The following is a 17150-nucleotide window of genomic DNA, read 5'->3' as shown; positions in this document are numbered from 1 at the left end:
TATCTTCTTACCTGCACCAGTGACTCTGGGTAATTGAAGTCTCCCATTATTACCGCGCTACCAATTTGGCTAGCTTCCCAAATTTCTCTTAGCATTTCACAGTCAGTCTCACCATCTTGACCAGGTGGTCGGTAGTATACGCCTATCACTATAGTCTTCCCTGACACACAAGGGATTTCTACCCATAAAGATTCAATTGTGTATTTAGTCTCATGCAGGATGTTTATGCTGTTGGATTCTATGCCATCCCGGACATAAAGCGCCACACCGCCTCCCGGGTGCTCCACTCTGTCATTGCGATATAATTTGTACCCCGGTATAGCACTGTTCCATTGGTTATCCTCTTTCCACCATGTCTCTGAGATGCCAATTAAGTCTATGTCATCATTCACTGCTATACATTCTAATTCTCCCATCTTACTTCTTAGACTCCTGGCATTAGCATACAAACATTTCAAAGTTTGTTTTTTGTTTGTATTTTCATTCTGCTTTTTAATTGATAGGGATAAGTTAGAATTTTTTTTAGCTCAGGTGAGTTTTTAGTTACAGGCACTTGGACTACTTTTCTTATTATTGGAACCTCACTGTCGGGATGCCCTAATTCTAATGCATCATTAGTATCCTTTGAAGATACCTCTTTCCGAACCATGCGCTGCTGAGCGACTGTCGGCTTTCCCCTTTGTTCTAGTTTAAAAGCTGCTCTATCTCCTTTTTAAAGGTTAGCGCCAGCAGTCTGGTTCCACCCTGGTTAAGGTGGAGCCCATCCCTTCGGAAGAGACTCCCCCTTCCCCAAAAGGTTCCCCAGTTCCTAACAAAACTGGTTCCCCACTTCCTAACAAAACTGAATCCCCCTTCCTTGCACCATTGTCTCATCCACGCATTGAAACTCCGGAGCTCTGCCTGCCTCTGGTGACCTGCGCGTGGAACAGGGAGCATTTCAGAGAATGCTACCCTGGAGGTTCTGGATTTCTCACAAAGTGCATAAAGGTGAGCAACCTTGTAAGGGAATCAGAGTCAACACAAACCTCAGACCATGGCAGGACAGATGGATCTCTTAGGTCCTTGTTATCTTAGGTCCTTGTTATTGTTTTTTTTTTTTTTAGGTATTCTTATAGTAGTTGCTTTTATCTGAAATTAATCATATGGTGTTATTTGTAGCAATTCCCTTTGTCTAATTATTTCTATAAGCCAATAATAAATCCATTATTACTTTTACTTGGCACTGAGGTGTTTTGTGTGTGTGTGAGAGAGAGTATTACTAATGCAAGCCCTGTCAGTTAGAAGTATCCTAGTTTCTCTTGGTCTAAACCCTGAACAAATTGGCTACGAGGATGGGGTGCCAGGTTTTGGTTTATAGGAGTTCAGGTATCACCGAGTGGTTGATTGCTTTTCTGTGCATTTTTATGTCTTAGTTTTCATGTGTACGTTTATTTTGCAATTGTATAGTATATACTCAAAAAAGTGAACCAAAATAATGAGAAAATATGTATACAAAAAAGTAAATTTCACTAATATCAGCAGAATTTCTTAGAAAAATAAATTATTGTAATATTATGTGACCTTCATATCCTGGCACATGGACTACATTGAGAGATCCGAAAACATATGCTCTTAAAGGGTTATAATCATCAGTCACCGGTGATATAAAGCTGTACACATGATGTCATTATTTTAAATATTTTTTTATATATGCAAATAAAACTTGATTTAAAGTATATGCCCAATGATAGGTTCATATCTAATAATGTGATCAGCGATTCAAAATATTCCACATTTGCCATTTAGACTGATAACTTGCAGACTTCCTACTTCAGATATATTTTAGAAAGTTTTTATTATGAGTTTTTGCCTTTACGACCAGCATCTTTTCAAATTCTCTGTTAGCATTTAACTTGCCAATGCTTATGCTTTATCCTGTTTTCTTCAGATGGATCCTTTTCCCTATTTTTGAAGTTTTTGGGCTAAAATGTCCTCTTTCACTTCACATTTTAATCAAGCTGGCAGTCGTTTGCCCTTCTTCCCATCTTTCTTAATGCATGGAATACCTCTGGACTATGCTTCTAAGATGGCATTTTTAAACAATGTATAGTTTCAAAAATCAATGAGGCAACATAATATGAATTCTGATGAAAGAACCCCCACAATTATCACGTTTGTGACTAATTGAGTATTGACATAAGCAATGTTATTAGAATGGCCAATCATATAAGGCACTACTAGCAGGATCACACCTTCATTGCCTTTTATTTTAAGCATGGGCCATGATGTGTGAGGCAAATTGATATTTTTTAAATCAATTTTTCTTTTGCAAATAAAATTTAGACGTATTTTAAAGCCATTGGAGTGAAATCCATCTGTTGATCAAGAGAATCCCAACAGTGGAATATTTAAATGCATGCTTTTTAACTCTTCCTGCACTTAACACATTATTGCACAGTTAGATTATTTGGCATCTCGAATCTCTATAGCACCATTAAGTTGCCCCTGTCTTACAGACTAGTCAAAACGATACATTCAAGACAAACCACAGTCTATAGGAAATTTATATTTCCTAAAAAAGTGGTTAAAATCCACAACACTAACATTATGGAGAGCTGGGGTTTAAGATATAAAAGCAGCCTCCAAAAGGTGAATTTTTAGGCTGGATTTGAACTCAGTCAGAGAGGGAGCATAACGCACTGACTCAGGAAGTCTATCGCAGGTGTATGGCATAGCAAAGAGGAAAGCACAGAGTCGAGAGTCGGGAGTCAGCAGCGGAGGAGAAGGACACAGATAAGATCAACTTGCCTGATGAATGGAATAGGAAGGGCACAGGGAGAGAGGAGACACCTAACAAGTCATCATAGTCTGCCTCCAGATTAGAGATGTAATTTTTGCTTTTTCCCTTGAATGACCTGCATTTTGCTGTCATTCCCCTTTCATCTGAGGAAAGCGTGGCTTAGCTAAACTACATCAAAGCAGCAGTCAAAGAAAAAAAAATAAAAAATATGTTCAGCTGGGCAAAAGGTATTTCCTTCATGCTTTAGCACCCTAAAATTGGAAATAGGACCCCCCCCTTTTCAAAAGAAAATATATTAAACATTTTAGAATGAAAAATTGTTGTACCTTCATAAAAAAATGTTTTTCTTGGAGATGTTCCTGTGCCGGAGCTGGAGGTATGACCCCTTCCCTGAGACAACCCAGGACCTGAGAGAGTGCCGCAGTACTGAAAGCTTCCCCCCGCCAATGTCCCCACCCAGCTTCCCCCTGTATTTATACCATTTCTGCCTGCCAGAGAACTCCCTCCAGACAGCATTATAATTATGGCTCATTTCTTGATCATGCAATTTGAAGATCAAGAGCGTCATTATTTAATTAAGTTTTAAAGGATTCTGTTTTAATTGAAGGAGCAGATGAAAGCCAAGGGGGTTTGTTAAGGACAGTCGAGGCCTGACGTAGTTGGGGTGTAATATTCCCATATCTCTGGTACAATTATTATTCTCCCCCCCCCCCCCCCAACAAACACACAGGCACATACACATAGCTCTGTCCATGCACCTCAATTCCATCCTGTGGCACCCTCTCCGTTTTTTATCTGCTGTGGTTTATTAGTTGATGAGTCAGCATGCTCATTCCTAGGTCATAAATATGTACGAACACTTAACATTCTTATCACTGAAATCAGTAAAAACATTTTATTTGGATTCGACTTGGTCTTTCCAGTGAACGAGTGAAACGAAACAACGCTGTGGTAGTGAAACGCACACGATCCGTGGTACCGAAAGCAGAGCTGTGTGCGCCTACTGGCTTCAACTATTTCCAAAAGGACCAAAAAAATAAACCCGCGACCCTTCTTCAGAAGTTCCTTATCCACCAGGTCCAATCTGGCTATTAGAACTGCGTAGCACACCATGAAAAATGATCCCTAAGGTAATTTCTTTTCTGAACTTTTAATACTTTAGTTAGTGGCTTTTGTGGCCCAACAACTAATAACAAATGATTGGAGACACCTTAAACAATCCAGGGGGAAGAAGGGGAGGGGGAAGTGCGACCTGCAGATTTTCTCCAGCTCCATTGGGCTTTCCCCTCAGTTGGAACCAAGGCTGGGATGTTGTGACTTATCCTTTGGGATAAGTGGGGTTGGGGGAGGGAAGGGGAAGAGGACTGTGTGCCAAGCATTCTATTCCCTCTTGGGGGAGGGCGGGAAATGCTGGTCCCAGGGATTGAAGTTAATTGCTGCACTAAAGTTCTTGAGACGTCGTTTGAGATTCATCGGAGGGGCGCTTATTTTGCATCTCTCTTAATGATTGCACATTAGGATAACTGTTTGACAATTTAAAAAATTGTTGGATTTATTGTACCTATGAAGGCTTGCCTCTGGGAGCTTAAAATAATTGGATGGGGTCAAAATATCTGCAGAAGCAGATCAGCAGGTCTGATGAAGGACTACAATTAATAACTTCTATGCGAGATCTTCTTCAGCTTGTGTTGGAGCCATGACAAGAACCAACAGCCTTATGGCCTAAATGCAGCAAACCAGGGGTTGGCCAGATGGCTTAATGGCGGTGCTGGCACATGGAATACACTTCATTTAATGTAGTATCTGGTGGCACTGGGTGCTGACATATGCTGAGACTTTAAGATGCATTTCAACAATTACCGGTCTTTGCCTTGAGGAGAGACCGGAATGATAGAGGCTATGAGGCAGATTTTAGAGAGTGCTCAGCACCCAATTTAAAGTGACCTAATTAGTATCCTAATTATGGTGCTGATATCCATTTTGAATATAGGTGTCTAAAAGCAACTTTAGGTGCCTTAACTTGAGGAACCTAAAATTAGAGCAGCTGCTGGGATGAGCTAAATTAAGGTGCCTTAATTAAATCCTCGCTGTACCCTGCCCACTTTTCAAGGGCCTTAATTTAGCCATCATGTGATTTAAGATGCCTAAATATAGGCACTCAACTCATAGGAATTTCTACATTCAAAAGTATAGGGGCCTAACTCTTAAACTGTAGGCACCTATGTGTTTTGAAAATTGGTCCCGTACTCATGTGATCGTTTTACCAATCTCGATCCCTGGAGCCCAGGATAGGACTTTATGCTTGTGGCAATTGTACAGTGTGTCTACAATCTTTAATGGGGATGCTTTACCTTTTCCTAGTTTTTGCTCTCTCAACATGGTCTGTTCTACCTCATGTGGCACTGTGGTAATAGTGTATACTGTGTGCTGCCCGTGTAACCTTTATAATACAGGGATAACAAAATGATCTCTCCATGCCAGTATTATTGAGCATCAGAGTTGCCTACAATGAAAGAAGTTTGAAGCTTCTTTGGTAGATCATTGCATGCAGCTTCCACATAATTTTGAAGACCTATTTTTTTCGGTGCTGGATAAATCTCATTTTAGCATGAGGGGTTGCGTTTATAATAGGTAAGGTTACCTGTACCCTTATTAGCAAAGTATAGGCCTTACATTCTGGTAGCAAAGGGAATCTTCTTGCAATAGGTAATTCAAGGGTAGCTAATGGTTTTGGTGATTGATAACAGGTTCAATCATTAAAGTGTTGATCAGTAGTCAGGGGTATTGTTCTGGACTTAGACTGCACACATTGGCATTCTGCCTGGGGCTCATCCCTGGGGCTAATGAAACTGGGGTCTACACTGGGAGTTACTTGAGGGGCTTATTATCTGCATGCATACACACATACAAGCACACTCTGACTCAGTTAATCATGGTTCCTAGTCTTTCTGATAGGTTTATTTAAGGAATAAGAGGACAGTACAGAGAATAAATAAAATCAGATAATAAAATCAGAAGAGTTAATTGCAGATACAAAGCATTACTAAAGAGAATATCAAAACAAATATTTATTTATTAAGTTATTCTAAATATGTATATTTGTATGTAATCTCTCTCTCTTTCTCTGTCTCTCTGTGTGTGTGTGTGTGTGTATATATATATATATATATATATATATATATACCAAAACAAATATATATATTTATATATTTATATATACCAAAACAAATAAATATTTATTTATTAAGTTATTCTAAATATGTATATTTGTATGTAATCTCTCTCTTTCTCTGTCTCTCTCTTTCTCTGTCTCTCTCTCTGAGCTTACATTCCTTGTTGCAATTAGTCTGTCTTAAAATTTCTCCACTCTTCAATTCAGAACTCACTGTCTGTCCCTCTGCCAGTTATACGCTTTCTATCTGTGTATCAGAAACTATGTGATGAGAAATGCATACAGCTTTTCCAAAACAATTCAAGCTGTCTCTTCTGATTTTGAGCCCCTCACTACAGGTTCTGTGCACCTGGTGTTTACCACTTATTCCCTCACAGAAGTTATGTCTGTTTGAGAACTCTGAATCCATTAAGGCCTAAATACATTTTCAGCCAGAGTAGTCAGAATCAGGTTAACTACTTCCATTGCAGTTATAAAGGTGACTCGAGGAGTCACAGGGAGGAGTCTAAGGAGTTTTGATGGTGTGTGGTGTGGCATTGTGCTGGGACCAGGAGCCTAGCCAGGAGCTCCATTTTGGATTTGTGGAAGAGGCAGGTTTCCCAGGGAATTTTTAACCACCTGAGCCAAGTCTGAGGATTTGTCTTAGGTCAGCCATTCCAGTCTGTGAGGAATTTCAAGAAGGACTCTATACCTTTTTCTTTGGCTTAAATAACAGAAAACCTGGATAAACTGTGTCTGTGAGTCTGAGACTCTGAAAAGAACCATGTAAGCTGTTTCTGATTTCTGCTTGGCTGGGAGTGAAATTTTTTTTTTGTAACTTTTCCTGTAAATTTTGGAACCTGAACTATATTTTTCCTCTTTAGTAAACATGAACTCTCCGAAGCGGACTGTTTTTTTTTTTTGTAAAACACCTTTTAGTGGCTCTGCAGGAGAATCCCTATCCCCATTCCTTAGAACCCAAGATTCCCCCCACCCTGTGTGAGCAGTCTGGTTCTCTCCAGGACTGGGAGAGTGGATCCCCTTCCCCCGAGAGGGTGGAGCTACAGAGCATTTACTTCAGTGTGGTGGATTTTTAAATTGTGCTTGTCGGACCTTTGATCTGACCCAGTATGGAAAAATCTTATGTTCTTATGTTTAACACCACCTGGTCTAAATAAGGAAGTTGATTAATTACTGAATTATATTAAGACATGCGTCTTTCTTTTACATTTCTTTAATGTTGTTTCACTTTTGTTTACCTGTTGTGATTGGTCCCCCTTTTTTCTTAAAACAGCCATGGCTCATTCATTGGTTACTGTCATATGGGTGAGAAGCTCTGGTTGAATTTGGATTTGGCGATTTCCTGAAAGAGCTCGTGATTGGTCCCGAGACTGTTTATCATTGAGAAATGTGAGTTCGGCAGGAATGAGTGAAGTTTCTGTGCTTATGTATGACTGCTCCTTTGAAATATGCGTTTATAAGTGTTTTGATTAAAGTTTAAATTTAAATGTTTGGAGTAAGAGCGGTGGTTCCTCTGATGCAGGCATTTTGGAATGACAAATCACCGGTGGTTTCTAGGTTTGTACTTGCTTTGCGCTTTAACATTTGAGTTTGCCTTCCAGCCTCTGAGAGTTTTGCGTGTCAGGATTTACATTGGCCCTACCTGCTGGAATCGGCCCTTCCGAAGCTACGCATTTTCAGCGGCATAGAAACTTTGCTTAGAGACAAGAACTGGTTTTTTTTGTTTTTAAATTAAGACACTCTTTATGAAACATTTAAGAACAGAGGCATTTTTATTTGCCATTTCAAAAACGAAATGTATGTATTTGCCTGGTAAATTATTTAAATAGTGTGGTTCTTGTCACAGTGTTCTCTCCATAAGTCTATGGGAGGTAAGACTAAACTTTGACAAAAATTTAGTACTCAGTATGAGGCATGTAGGCCTTTAAGTGTATCTGAATAGGTTTGTGAGGGTCCCTCTTTGTATTGGGAATTTGTATATATTGCGGTGTGGACTATTTGCTGCTTTTTCAGCTTTGAGAGGGCTGTGTGCCTGCCCTGGGGAAGGTGAGTCTTCCATGTTCACAGCCCCAGGTTGGGAGGGAGTCATGGGGTCATTGCTTAAGGATGATCTCTAGTGGCAGGATTCGGGGCCTGCGATTTCTGGGTTCTGAGGGACGCGTGGCTCCTGACCCAGGACTGGGTGGCTAGTTGTGAGTGAAGGCTCCGTGATGGCAGATGTCAGCCCTGGTTCTGACCGATCTGGAAGTAGTAAGGAGAAGAAGGAAAAGTACAGCACCCCTAGTCATCAACCTGAAGGACGGCACCTGCTAAAGGACAAGCGGTAGAAGGTTTTTTGTTTTTCGTCGGGCAACTGTTCATGTCCCTTACCATTGGGTGGGATGGGGTGGGAGAGGAGGTCCATTTCAGAAAGATAAAGGGGTCTTGTATTTGGGCCCCTGTGGCATGTTTGGGGGAGGAGATGTAGTGGAAAGGGAGTTTGCCTGCAGTCCTTGGGGAGCTTAAAAGGGAAGTATAGGGGCCGGAATACAAGGGATTCAACACCCAAGACCCCAGACTGGATAACAGGCAAGTGGTTTAAGCAAAATAAGAGGGGAATTTTCAATAGCATGCCTAAGTCAGCACATAACGGGCAAAGTTGGTGTGGTTGAAGTTCAGGCTGTATTTTATAAACCAGTAGTCCCAAAAGTACACGCATATATGTCAGCACATGCACATTTTTTAATACAGGGATCCATATGGTTTGTGCACCTATTATATAAAAGTACGTGTATCTATTTTACGTGGGAAGGAATTGTATCCTGTGCGTGCAATAGCCCTCAGTTTATGCGTGGAGGTAGCTATTTTATAACGTCGGCGCATACTCCGCTTATGAAAATGCTCACTTGTATGTGCACTGTTAATCGCCAGTTCGCTGACATTGCCACCAGTTCCCTTTAGACCCTCCACTACTAACACCCTGAACCCCCCACACCAAAAATTGCAAACAAAAAATAAGTGCAATTTAATTTCTGCGATTCAAATAGCAGGTGTAGGTGTGCACATAAGCTGTATGTACACTGCTAATTTGTACGCATACGTCCAAACTCCTTCCTGGAATGCTCTCAAGTACATGTGAAAAGGTAAATATGCGCGTACTTCTGATCTTCTAAAAATTCACGTAACACGCACAAGGACATCTCAATTTTACAGCACAACCTTTGCATAACACTAAAAATTGACCCCTAAAAGTCTGCATGACAGTAAATATTGCTTAAATGGAAACAGCTTCAACTGTAAATCATAAATCATTTGCCATAGTAAACATATGATGCAAAATGGAGGAGTATGTTGGATTCTTAGATGGATTTTATCTTCTTATTCCTGGACCCTTTCCCTAAGAGTTGCGCCCTGGTATTCCTGTCAGGTCTCAGTAACATGATGTAACATTTGGGGAAAAAAATGCAAACTAGTAACCCTGTGCTGGAAGAGATGATCCCAAAGACTTCCATAGCAACCATGTCCTTCCCTTGGGTGCTCAGATAGCCTGGGATGAAGGACAGCCAGACACTTAGGAACACAAGCATGCTAAATGTGATCCATTTGGCCTCATTGAAACTTTCAGGCAACTTGCGTACAAGGAAGGCCACTAGGAAGCTGACACATGCCAAGAGTCCCATGTATCCCAGCGTGCACCAGAACGCAACGTCTGAGCATTCATTGCACTGCCATATGATAATGCCAATCTTCAGCTTTATGTTCTTCTCTGGAAAAGGAGAGCAGAGTAATAACCAGGTACCACAGATGAAGACCTGAGGAAGCATGGATGCAGAAATTATCACAAAGGGCACCTGGGGTCCCAAGCACCCCCTCAAGTTACTGTTGGGTTTGGTGGCATTGAAGGCGATAACCACCATGATGGTCTTGGCCAACACACAAGACACACAGAGGACAAAGATGATGCCAAAGGCAAATTGCCGAAACAAGCAGGTCCTTGGCTGAGGTTCCCCAATAAAGAGAAGAGAACAGAGAAAACTCAGCACTAGGGCTCCCAGGAGAAGGAAGGAGAGCTCCCGGTTATTGGCTTTGGCAATAGGGGTATCTCGGTATTTGATAAAAATGCACAATATGGAAGCCGTGATTATAGAGCAACAAATGGCAACAGTTGCCAAAATGGTACCCAAGACTTCTTGATAGGAGAGGAATTCTATTATCTTTGGAGCACATTCGCTTCTTCTCTCATTAGGCCACTGGTCACTTGTACATTGCCAACAAATATTGGAATCTAAAAATGAGAAAACCAAGTGTATGATGAGAAATCTTCCAGCTGACTTTGTAATAAGAGGTTCTCTCTAGTAAAGCCATAGCTGATGTACCTATCAGAGTTATATATAATCGTCTTATACCTATATTCTACCATTTATCTGTAACATTAGTTTGGAATTTACTAATTGTTTTACTTTAGAATTCTCTGTAAATTGGAAATTGCACCTAAGTTATCAGTCATCTGACTGCGTGAAGACATAAAAGTGGAGCAATTATCTTGGCTATGGGACTTGAGGATTTTCCACTAGATATACAGGAGGATCTGCTTATGTCACTTGGTGCTAAACTACTACAGATGAAAACTGATTATTGTCGTTCATTCTATTGCAATCATAAATATTACTGAAGGATATTTATATTGGTCATAGCATGGTAATCCTCAGAAGTTCACTTTCCATGCCTCATGCATGTTCTTCAGCAGATAACACAATAGTAACAATGATAGAACAAGTATTTGAACGCAAGGTATTCAGGTTCCTGTTTGAATGCTATTGTGAATGTCACTTGCATATTTTAACTTTCACTAAATCTTGCCTTTTTATTTTCCAAAAGTGGTGGCTTCGGCTCTTAAGCTGAAGATGATTCTCTGCTAGCAAGTGCCGCTGTAGTTGTTTGACTCACTTCAACAGGTCTTGGTTTTGAGTGGAATTGGTCATTCAAGAACCAAGAGATCACAGATCTGTTTGCAATGTCATAATGGCAGTAACTAGCTACATAAAATCCAATAAACACCGTGATCCTCAGATGTCTACCTGTCATGTTGGAAATCTCTCCCTCGTCGCATGGGAGGCAGTCGAAGCAGCAGAGGGGCCGTCCCTTCTGAGCCGCCTTCCTGTACCCGGGGGGACAGCTCTCGCTGCACACAGAGCGCGGCACCTGAGGGTGGGAGGAGGAAGAGAGAACAGAAAATCTTTTCTATAGCTCTCTATGGGCCTGATTGATCAAGGCATTTTCTCATAGACACAGAATAGGAAACATGCCTTAGGGAATGGCAACAAGGGAGAGAGGTAAAGCAGAGGGAACTAAAGTTGCCCACTCTATGCCATTCCATGAGAACATGGATGGGATGCCTGCCCTGTTTCTAAAGGACCTCTGTGAGGCACAGTAAACATTAGGCAGTTTCCTGCTGAGACAATGAATAAGAAGTGTTTGAAGAGGGCCAGGCAGGGAGACTACATGATTCACTCAAGATTGAGCTCCAGGCAGCACAAAAAAGGCATAAGAAGATTCCTGCTCCCTTAGGCTGGGTGTACAGTAGTCTTTGTACCTCTCCACGTTGTGTGTTCCATCGGATAACACTGATGTTGATGGACAGCTCATGCCCTTTGGGTGCCCTGGAGTCAAAGTGTCCCACCTTCACATCATGGATGGTGCCATCAGGCTGCTGCTGCCAGTTGATAATGTCATACACAGCAGGGGGGTTGCCGTCACTGTCAAAGTATATCTCCTCACCTATCTTGTTTCTGAAGTGAACCTTCCTCAAGTAATGTAGGAGCTGGAGATGAAAACTGCTAAGCGTTATGCTCATGGTGTAGGCAGGCCATGCAACAGTTAAACATGTTCATTTTAAAGTGGTTAACTTCATGCTTCTAATAGACCTTGTGCTAATAGCTCTGAAAACCTCTCTATAAGTAGAGAGGTTGGTGACAGCAGTGGAGATTTCTGCAGTCAGTTGTTCCACGACAGTATTTCAGCTCTTTAGATGTTCACACATATAGTTAAAACATAAGGCTTGATGCTAAATCTCACCTGCCATGGTTTGAAATTGTGGCTGTTGGCACATGTTCTGTTGGTGAAGGGTCCTTTCCCTGGCACACAAGAGCTCATATCCCATAAGGCGTGAGCTATGGAGTAAACGGCATTGTAGATATTGTAGCTGATGCTTGTGTCAAACTCACGTGGAATTTGACCTCTGAACTCTTGTAGCTTCTCAGCTCCAGTGCACATGATTCTGGGTACACTGCCATTCACGTTGGCCAATGTGGTCAAGTTATTCTGGTCAGGCCAGTGACAGCTGAAGATCTCCTTCCATAGTGATTTGATAAATAGGTCACTGGGAGAGGTAGAAGGATGAAGCTTGAGAAGGAACTCCTTGAACCCTGGCATCTCACCTTCATGAACTCCAAACCCAAGTGTACCCCTCAACATATAAGTGTATTCTTTCTTTAAAAGATGGAAAACACTTGACCAACTGTCGGAAACAATCCATATCTTATCAGTAATGTTCAGTCTGTGTATTTCCTCTATTACAGGCATGAAATAAGAGTATGAGGAATAAACCAATATGACTTTAGCTGATGATCCCTTGACCATCTCCATGATAAGCATGATTTTTGTGGCAGAGGAAACCAATGGAAATGTTTCATGAAAGGCAACACAGATGCCCAGCATTGACAGCTTCTCTTTCAAGAGTTGGGATCCCAGTGTACCGTAGTCTCCTGCACTGGACAGCAGCCCCACCCATGTCCATCCAAAGTGGGCTACCATCTGGGCCAACCCCAGGGCCTGGACATCATCACTGGGAAGCATCCGGAGAAAGGATGGAAACTGGAACTTGTCACTCAGCAGGGGACTTGTTGAAAAATAACTTATCTGTAAGAGCAGAAGAATTCAGAATAAGGGAGGAAAGGTCAGATCTTCTAAAAGATAGGCAGCTGGAAATTTTTCAAAAGCAAAACATTGTATTATTTTTTGATAGGCATCGTTATACTACTTTTATGCCAACCTTGGGTAGATAAAACAAGAGAGAGCCTCTATGCCTGGAAATTAAAGGAGTTTGATCATTTTGAAGCTGCTGTCTATTGTTGCTAAGCTATCTCAGTCAGTCCTAATCTCTGGTGTTATTTTTTATATTTTCTGCCTTTGGCAAAACTCTTCTTGAGTGTAAGTTGAAGGATTATCTTTTCTCGCTATTTCATCAGAAATTGGTTTTATGAGTCTTGGACCTCATGTCCCACTAGATTACTGCACCTTCAAGCTTGATGCCGAATGAGGACAGCTCAGATAAGGAGGCCATGTCTTACCTGGGGGAACCTGTAAAGCCCTAGCACCCTCGCTATAGTAATTGAGGAGGTGGATCTGGATTCTCCGATGATGGCTACCAGTGATGCTTGGTTCAGCAAGCGATAGTTCAAGACAGGTTTCCCCTGCCCTGTCAACATCCACATGGTGCCCTTCAGGGATCTAGTAATTGAGTAGCAGGTATCATAGATCTGGAAACCCAGGCTGATGTTGGGGAGTAGGGTTTGATCTTGGTTGATTTCATTGATGGAGAAAACCATGGCTTGCACCCAGCCGTATGCCTTGGTATTTAATCTGAGAAGTAAAGGGAAATCCACATTCAGACAGTATATGATGGTCATCATCAAGTCACTTTTGGTTGCCTCAGGTTTATTTGTTTCTGTTTTGTGACTTCCAGATCATATCTGCCTTATATTAAGTCTTTGTTTACTTTAAGTTCTTATTTACTGCTTTTTGGATTTTTTTTATCTCATAGGAACATAAGAATATAAGAAATTGCCATACTGGGTCAGAACAAGGGTCCATTAGGCCCAGCATTCTATTTCCAACAGTGGCCAATACAGGATACAAATATTAAATTGATCCCATGCTATTAATGCCGGAAATAAACAGTGGCTATTCCCTAAGACAACTTGATTAATAGCAGTTTATGGACTTATCCACTAGGAACTTGTGGTTATGGACTTATCCACTAGGAACTAGCTGGTTTAATCATATCCTCTGATGGTAAATTCCAGAGCTAAATTGTGCACTGAGTGAAAAATAATTTTCTCTGATTTGTTTTAAATGTGCTACTTACTAATTTCATGAAGTGCCACCCTAGTCCTTCTATTATCCAAAAGAGTCCCTTTCTAGATATCTAGTTCCTTTCTACAGCTGCTGAATCAGTACATTGATGATTAAGGTTATGGAGATATGGTTGGGTTTCGGGGATTGTCTCCACACTAAGAAGCTTGTTTCTAGAAGCCATTTGTCCCTGGCTATGTCCCCAAATCCTCAAGCAGGCAGCAGCTACCTCCTCTCCCTAACCACAAGAAGGATGAGGAAAATTAGTGCCACAGGGGCAGGGGGCAAGGATCTCATCTCCCCACTAATCATTGCTAGAAGGGTGGGGATGCCGAGGAGAGACTGGGGAGGAGGAGGAAGGACGGGGAACAGTGGAGGAGAGAAAGGACAAGAAGAGAAAGGGGAAAAATACAGCAGGAGGAGGGGAGGGAGAAAAAGATGGCAGAGAGCAGAAGGGAAGGAAGGAGAGATAAGTGGGAGAAAGGAGGAATGGCAGAGAAAATGGTGAGACCTAGGGTGGCAAAACTCTTGAGGGCAGCAGGCTGGCTGTAGAGCTGAGTCTCGCTCAGCAAAGGACAACTCTCTGCTTCCTGGTCCAGCTCCTTCCCTCCCAGGCAGCATGCAGGGAACAGGAGGGGAGCATGGGTCTGGAGTAGACAGAGCAAAAGGGATCAATCTAGAAAATGTATGACTTTGTACTAGATTATATATTGCTAAATCGTTAACCTAGAATATGTGTGGATATGAAGGAGAAAATGATTTTGCTGTTGTGTTGACCTAGAATATGAAAGCCGACAGCGATGTGAATGCTGACCAAGAATTCTAAAGCTGACTTTGTAAACTGTTGCGATCGTCTTTTGGATCGACGGTATATAAAACATCTAAATAAATAAATAAACATTTTGGGGAGATTGGAAGGGAATGAATGGGAGGTTACTGGGGAATGAGTGGGAATCAGCTGGAAGGCATGAGGGAGAGAGGTGGGGGGGGGGGGGAATGAAGGAGGGAGGGGGTGTTTTTGTGTGTAAGAAAGAAGGGATTGGTGCTGGGTATGTGAGTGTCAGACTGGGTGAGAGGTGAGAGAGGGGATGTAAAGGGAAGTAAGACCAGAGCACAATCAGGACCAACTGCCTCCTCCTCACCCCTTGCACCCCTCTCCTCCCACTGCTGCAATTCACATTCCCTCTCTTTCGATCACGGATTCTATCCCCCGGGATCCAGGAACCCATTGGCAACCCCTCCTATTACCTCAATCCCAGAATTTCCTTCTCTCTTCCTTCTCTCTTCCTGCTTTCCTCCCATTCTCAGATTCCTTCCTTCCCAACACATACCTCGTTTTTCTCCCATATCCGGTCCTCTCTCTCTCTTTCTTCTCAACCCCATCTCTTGTCCTCCTCCCTTCCACGACCCATCCCTGGTCCTCTCCCCCTCACCTTCTCCTCTCCCCATCCATGAGATCTCTTCCCTGTATTGATACCCGATATTCCTTTTTCTCACATAATATAAAAGATGGACATGGTGGGTAGGCAAAATCTTTCCTGGTAGAAGGGTCACATAGAAGAACCAAAGAGCAGAGACACAGCCACATGAGAACAGAACTCAAAAGTTGCTAAAGAGCAGACACACACACACACACACACACACACACACACACACATATATATACAGCACTTGCAGGGATCAGTCTCATACAGGAGAATAAATAAATACAATAAATACACTTCCCATAGGCTTGTTTATTGTATATATTTCTCTTGTCTAAACTGTAAGCTCCATGGAGCAGGGACTGTATTTTATGTGTATCTGCACAGCACTGTGAATGTCTAGTGGTGCTTTACAAATGATAAATTAGTAGCAGAGACTTTTAGAGCAGTGCAGGAGACATAAGGTGAACGTGAAAAGCGGGCATCTTACGCGTCGCAGAGATCGGGCTGTCCAGTGATCTGATTCCCTGATTGCAGCCAGTCGATGTGCACCGGAATTATTCCTCCAATCAGGATGTCCCCGTCCTGCGCGAAGCCCACCTCTTTCTGGATCCGGAGGGTGCAGCCCGGGGACAGGGAGAGAGGAGGGGGCATCGCCAGCAGAACCACCAGTCCCAGAAGTGACATGGCGCACATACAGGGTGGGCTGGGGAAACATTATCGACAGAAACACTTGAGACAGTCAGAAGCTTAGTAGCACAATGTGGAGAAAATAAATGTCAGCCTGTAAACTCCTGGTGTGCAGAGAAAGGTGGCTCTGTAGGATGGCAGGATATAAGGACCGGTCCCTGGAGGATCATGTCGAGCAGTCAGCGACCAAAACCAATGAAGGCTTAAGTTTTACCAAAATAATTAGATATTTTGTGAAATCCGAGCCCCCCACCTCCCTCTCTCTCTATATATATCTCAATGTAAATAATGATATAACCATTCATGATTAAAATGTCAAGGATTTTATAAAGAAATTACAAAATTATAAAATCATGGCTAGTAAAAGTTACTGGTAGAACTCTCAAGTAAATTTAAAAAAGATTTTTAGGTCTTTTAGACTCTTATCCTTCTATTGTCTCTTTCTGTCTTTTTCTATTACTTTTCTCCCCTCTCCTGATCTCTGGGCTTCATTCCCTCCCTGACACTATGTTTATTGCCCTCCTGCACCTTAAAGCCTGCCCTCGCAGGCGTGCGCTAATAAACAGGAAGAAAGCCCAATTTTGGGATTTCGAAGCTATCGACTAATGGCCCTTGTGCATGCGTACATACACACAGACACACATGACTGCAAATGGTAGGGGAAGTGATATTGCACTGTCATAAAAATGCATGCAGAAACAAATGGGAGGTCTTGTTAAGATACCTGAAATCAATAGTCCCAAGATGGATTCTGGCAGAATTGGTACAGTCTGACCCTTCCCGGTGACTCCCCAGGTCCTGATGTATCACCGCAGTGGTGACTGCCCCAGGATCCTGCCTGCATTTATACTCGTTCCTCCCCACCCCCTGACAGGGAGAGATCTCCCGCTGGAGAGAATTATCCTGTAATTGTCTCTCATTTCTTCCAGATCCCATCGGAGGAGTAAGAGTCATTACTTATTGCTGATCTCGA

General features: G+C 42.2%; 1 protein-coding gene across 1 annotated transcript; it reads right to left on the bottom strand.

Annotated features, from left to right (window-relative positions):
- Positions 1 to 9289: 9289 nt before the first annotated feature.
- On the bottom strand, positions 9290 to 16174 carry LOC115077442 (extracellular calcium-sensing receptor-like). The gene is made up of 6 exons (XM_029579733.1): positions 15978 to 16174; positions 13280 to 13571; positions 12006 to 12848; positions 11524 to 11751; positions 11009 to 11132; positions 9290 to 10215 (listed from the first exon to the last, which is right to left on the bottom strand). Exons 1-6 carry the CDS (start codon positions 16172 to 16174, stop codon positions 9290 to 9292), a joined length of 2610 nt encoding a protein of 869 aa, XP_029435593.1.
- Positions 16175 to 17150: the final 976 nt, after the last annotated feature.

The sequence above is a fragment of the Rhinatrema bivittatum genome, chromosome 16 (assembly GCF_901001135.1).
Source record: "Rhinatrema bivittatum chromosome 16, aRhiBiv1.1, whole genome shotgun sequence".
NCBI lineage: Eukaryota > Metazoa > Chordata > Amphibia > Gymnophiona > Rhinatrematidae > Rhinatrema > Rhinatrema bivittatum.
The sequence above is the reverse complement of the archived record's forward strand: the minus strand, read 5'-3'. Positions and strand labels throughout refer to the sequence as shown.

What these genes read in the sequence shown, in the direction of transcription:
- LOC115077442 (XM_029579733.1), bottom strand. Translation starts at nt 16,174, where the DNA reads ATGTCACTTCTGGGACTGGTGGTTCTGCTGGCGATGCCCCCTCCTCTC. An exon ending in GGAACACACAACGTGGAGAG is followed by an intron (nt 11,133 to 11,523) that starts GTACAAAGACTA and finishes TCCCACCCTCAG; the next exon opens with GTGCCGCGCTCTGTGTGCAG. An exon ending in AGAGATTTCCAACATGACAG is followed by an intron (nt 10,216 to 11,008) that starts GTAGACATCTGA and finishes TCTCATTTTTAG; the next exon opens with ATTCCAATATTTGTTGGCAA.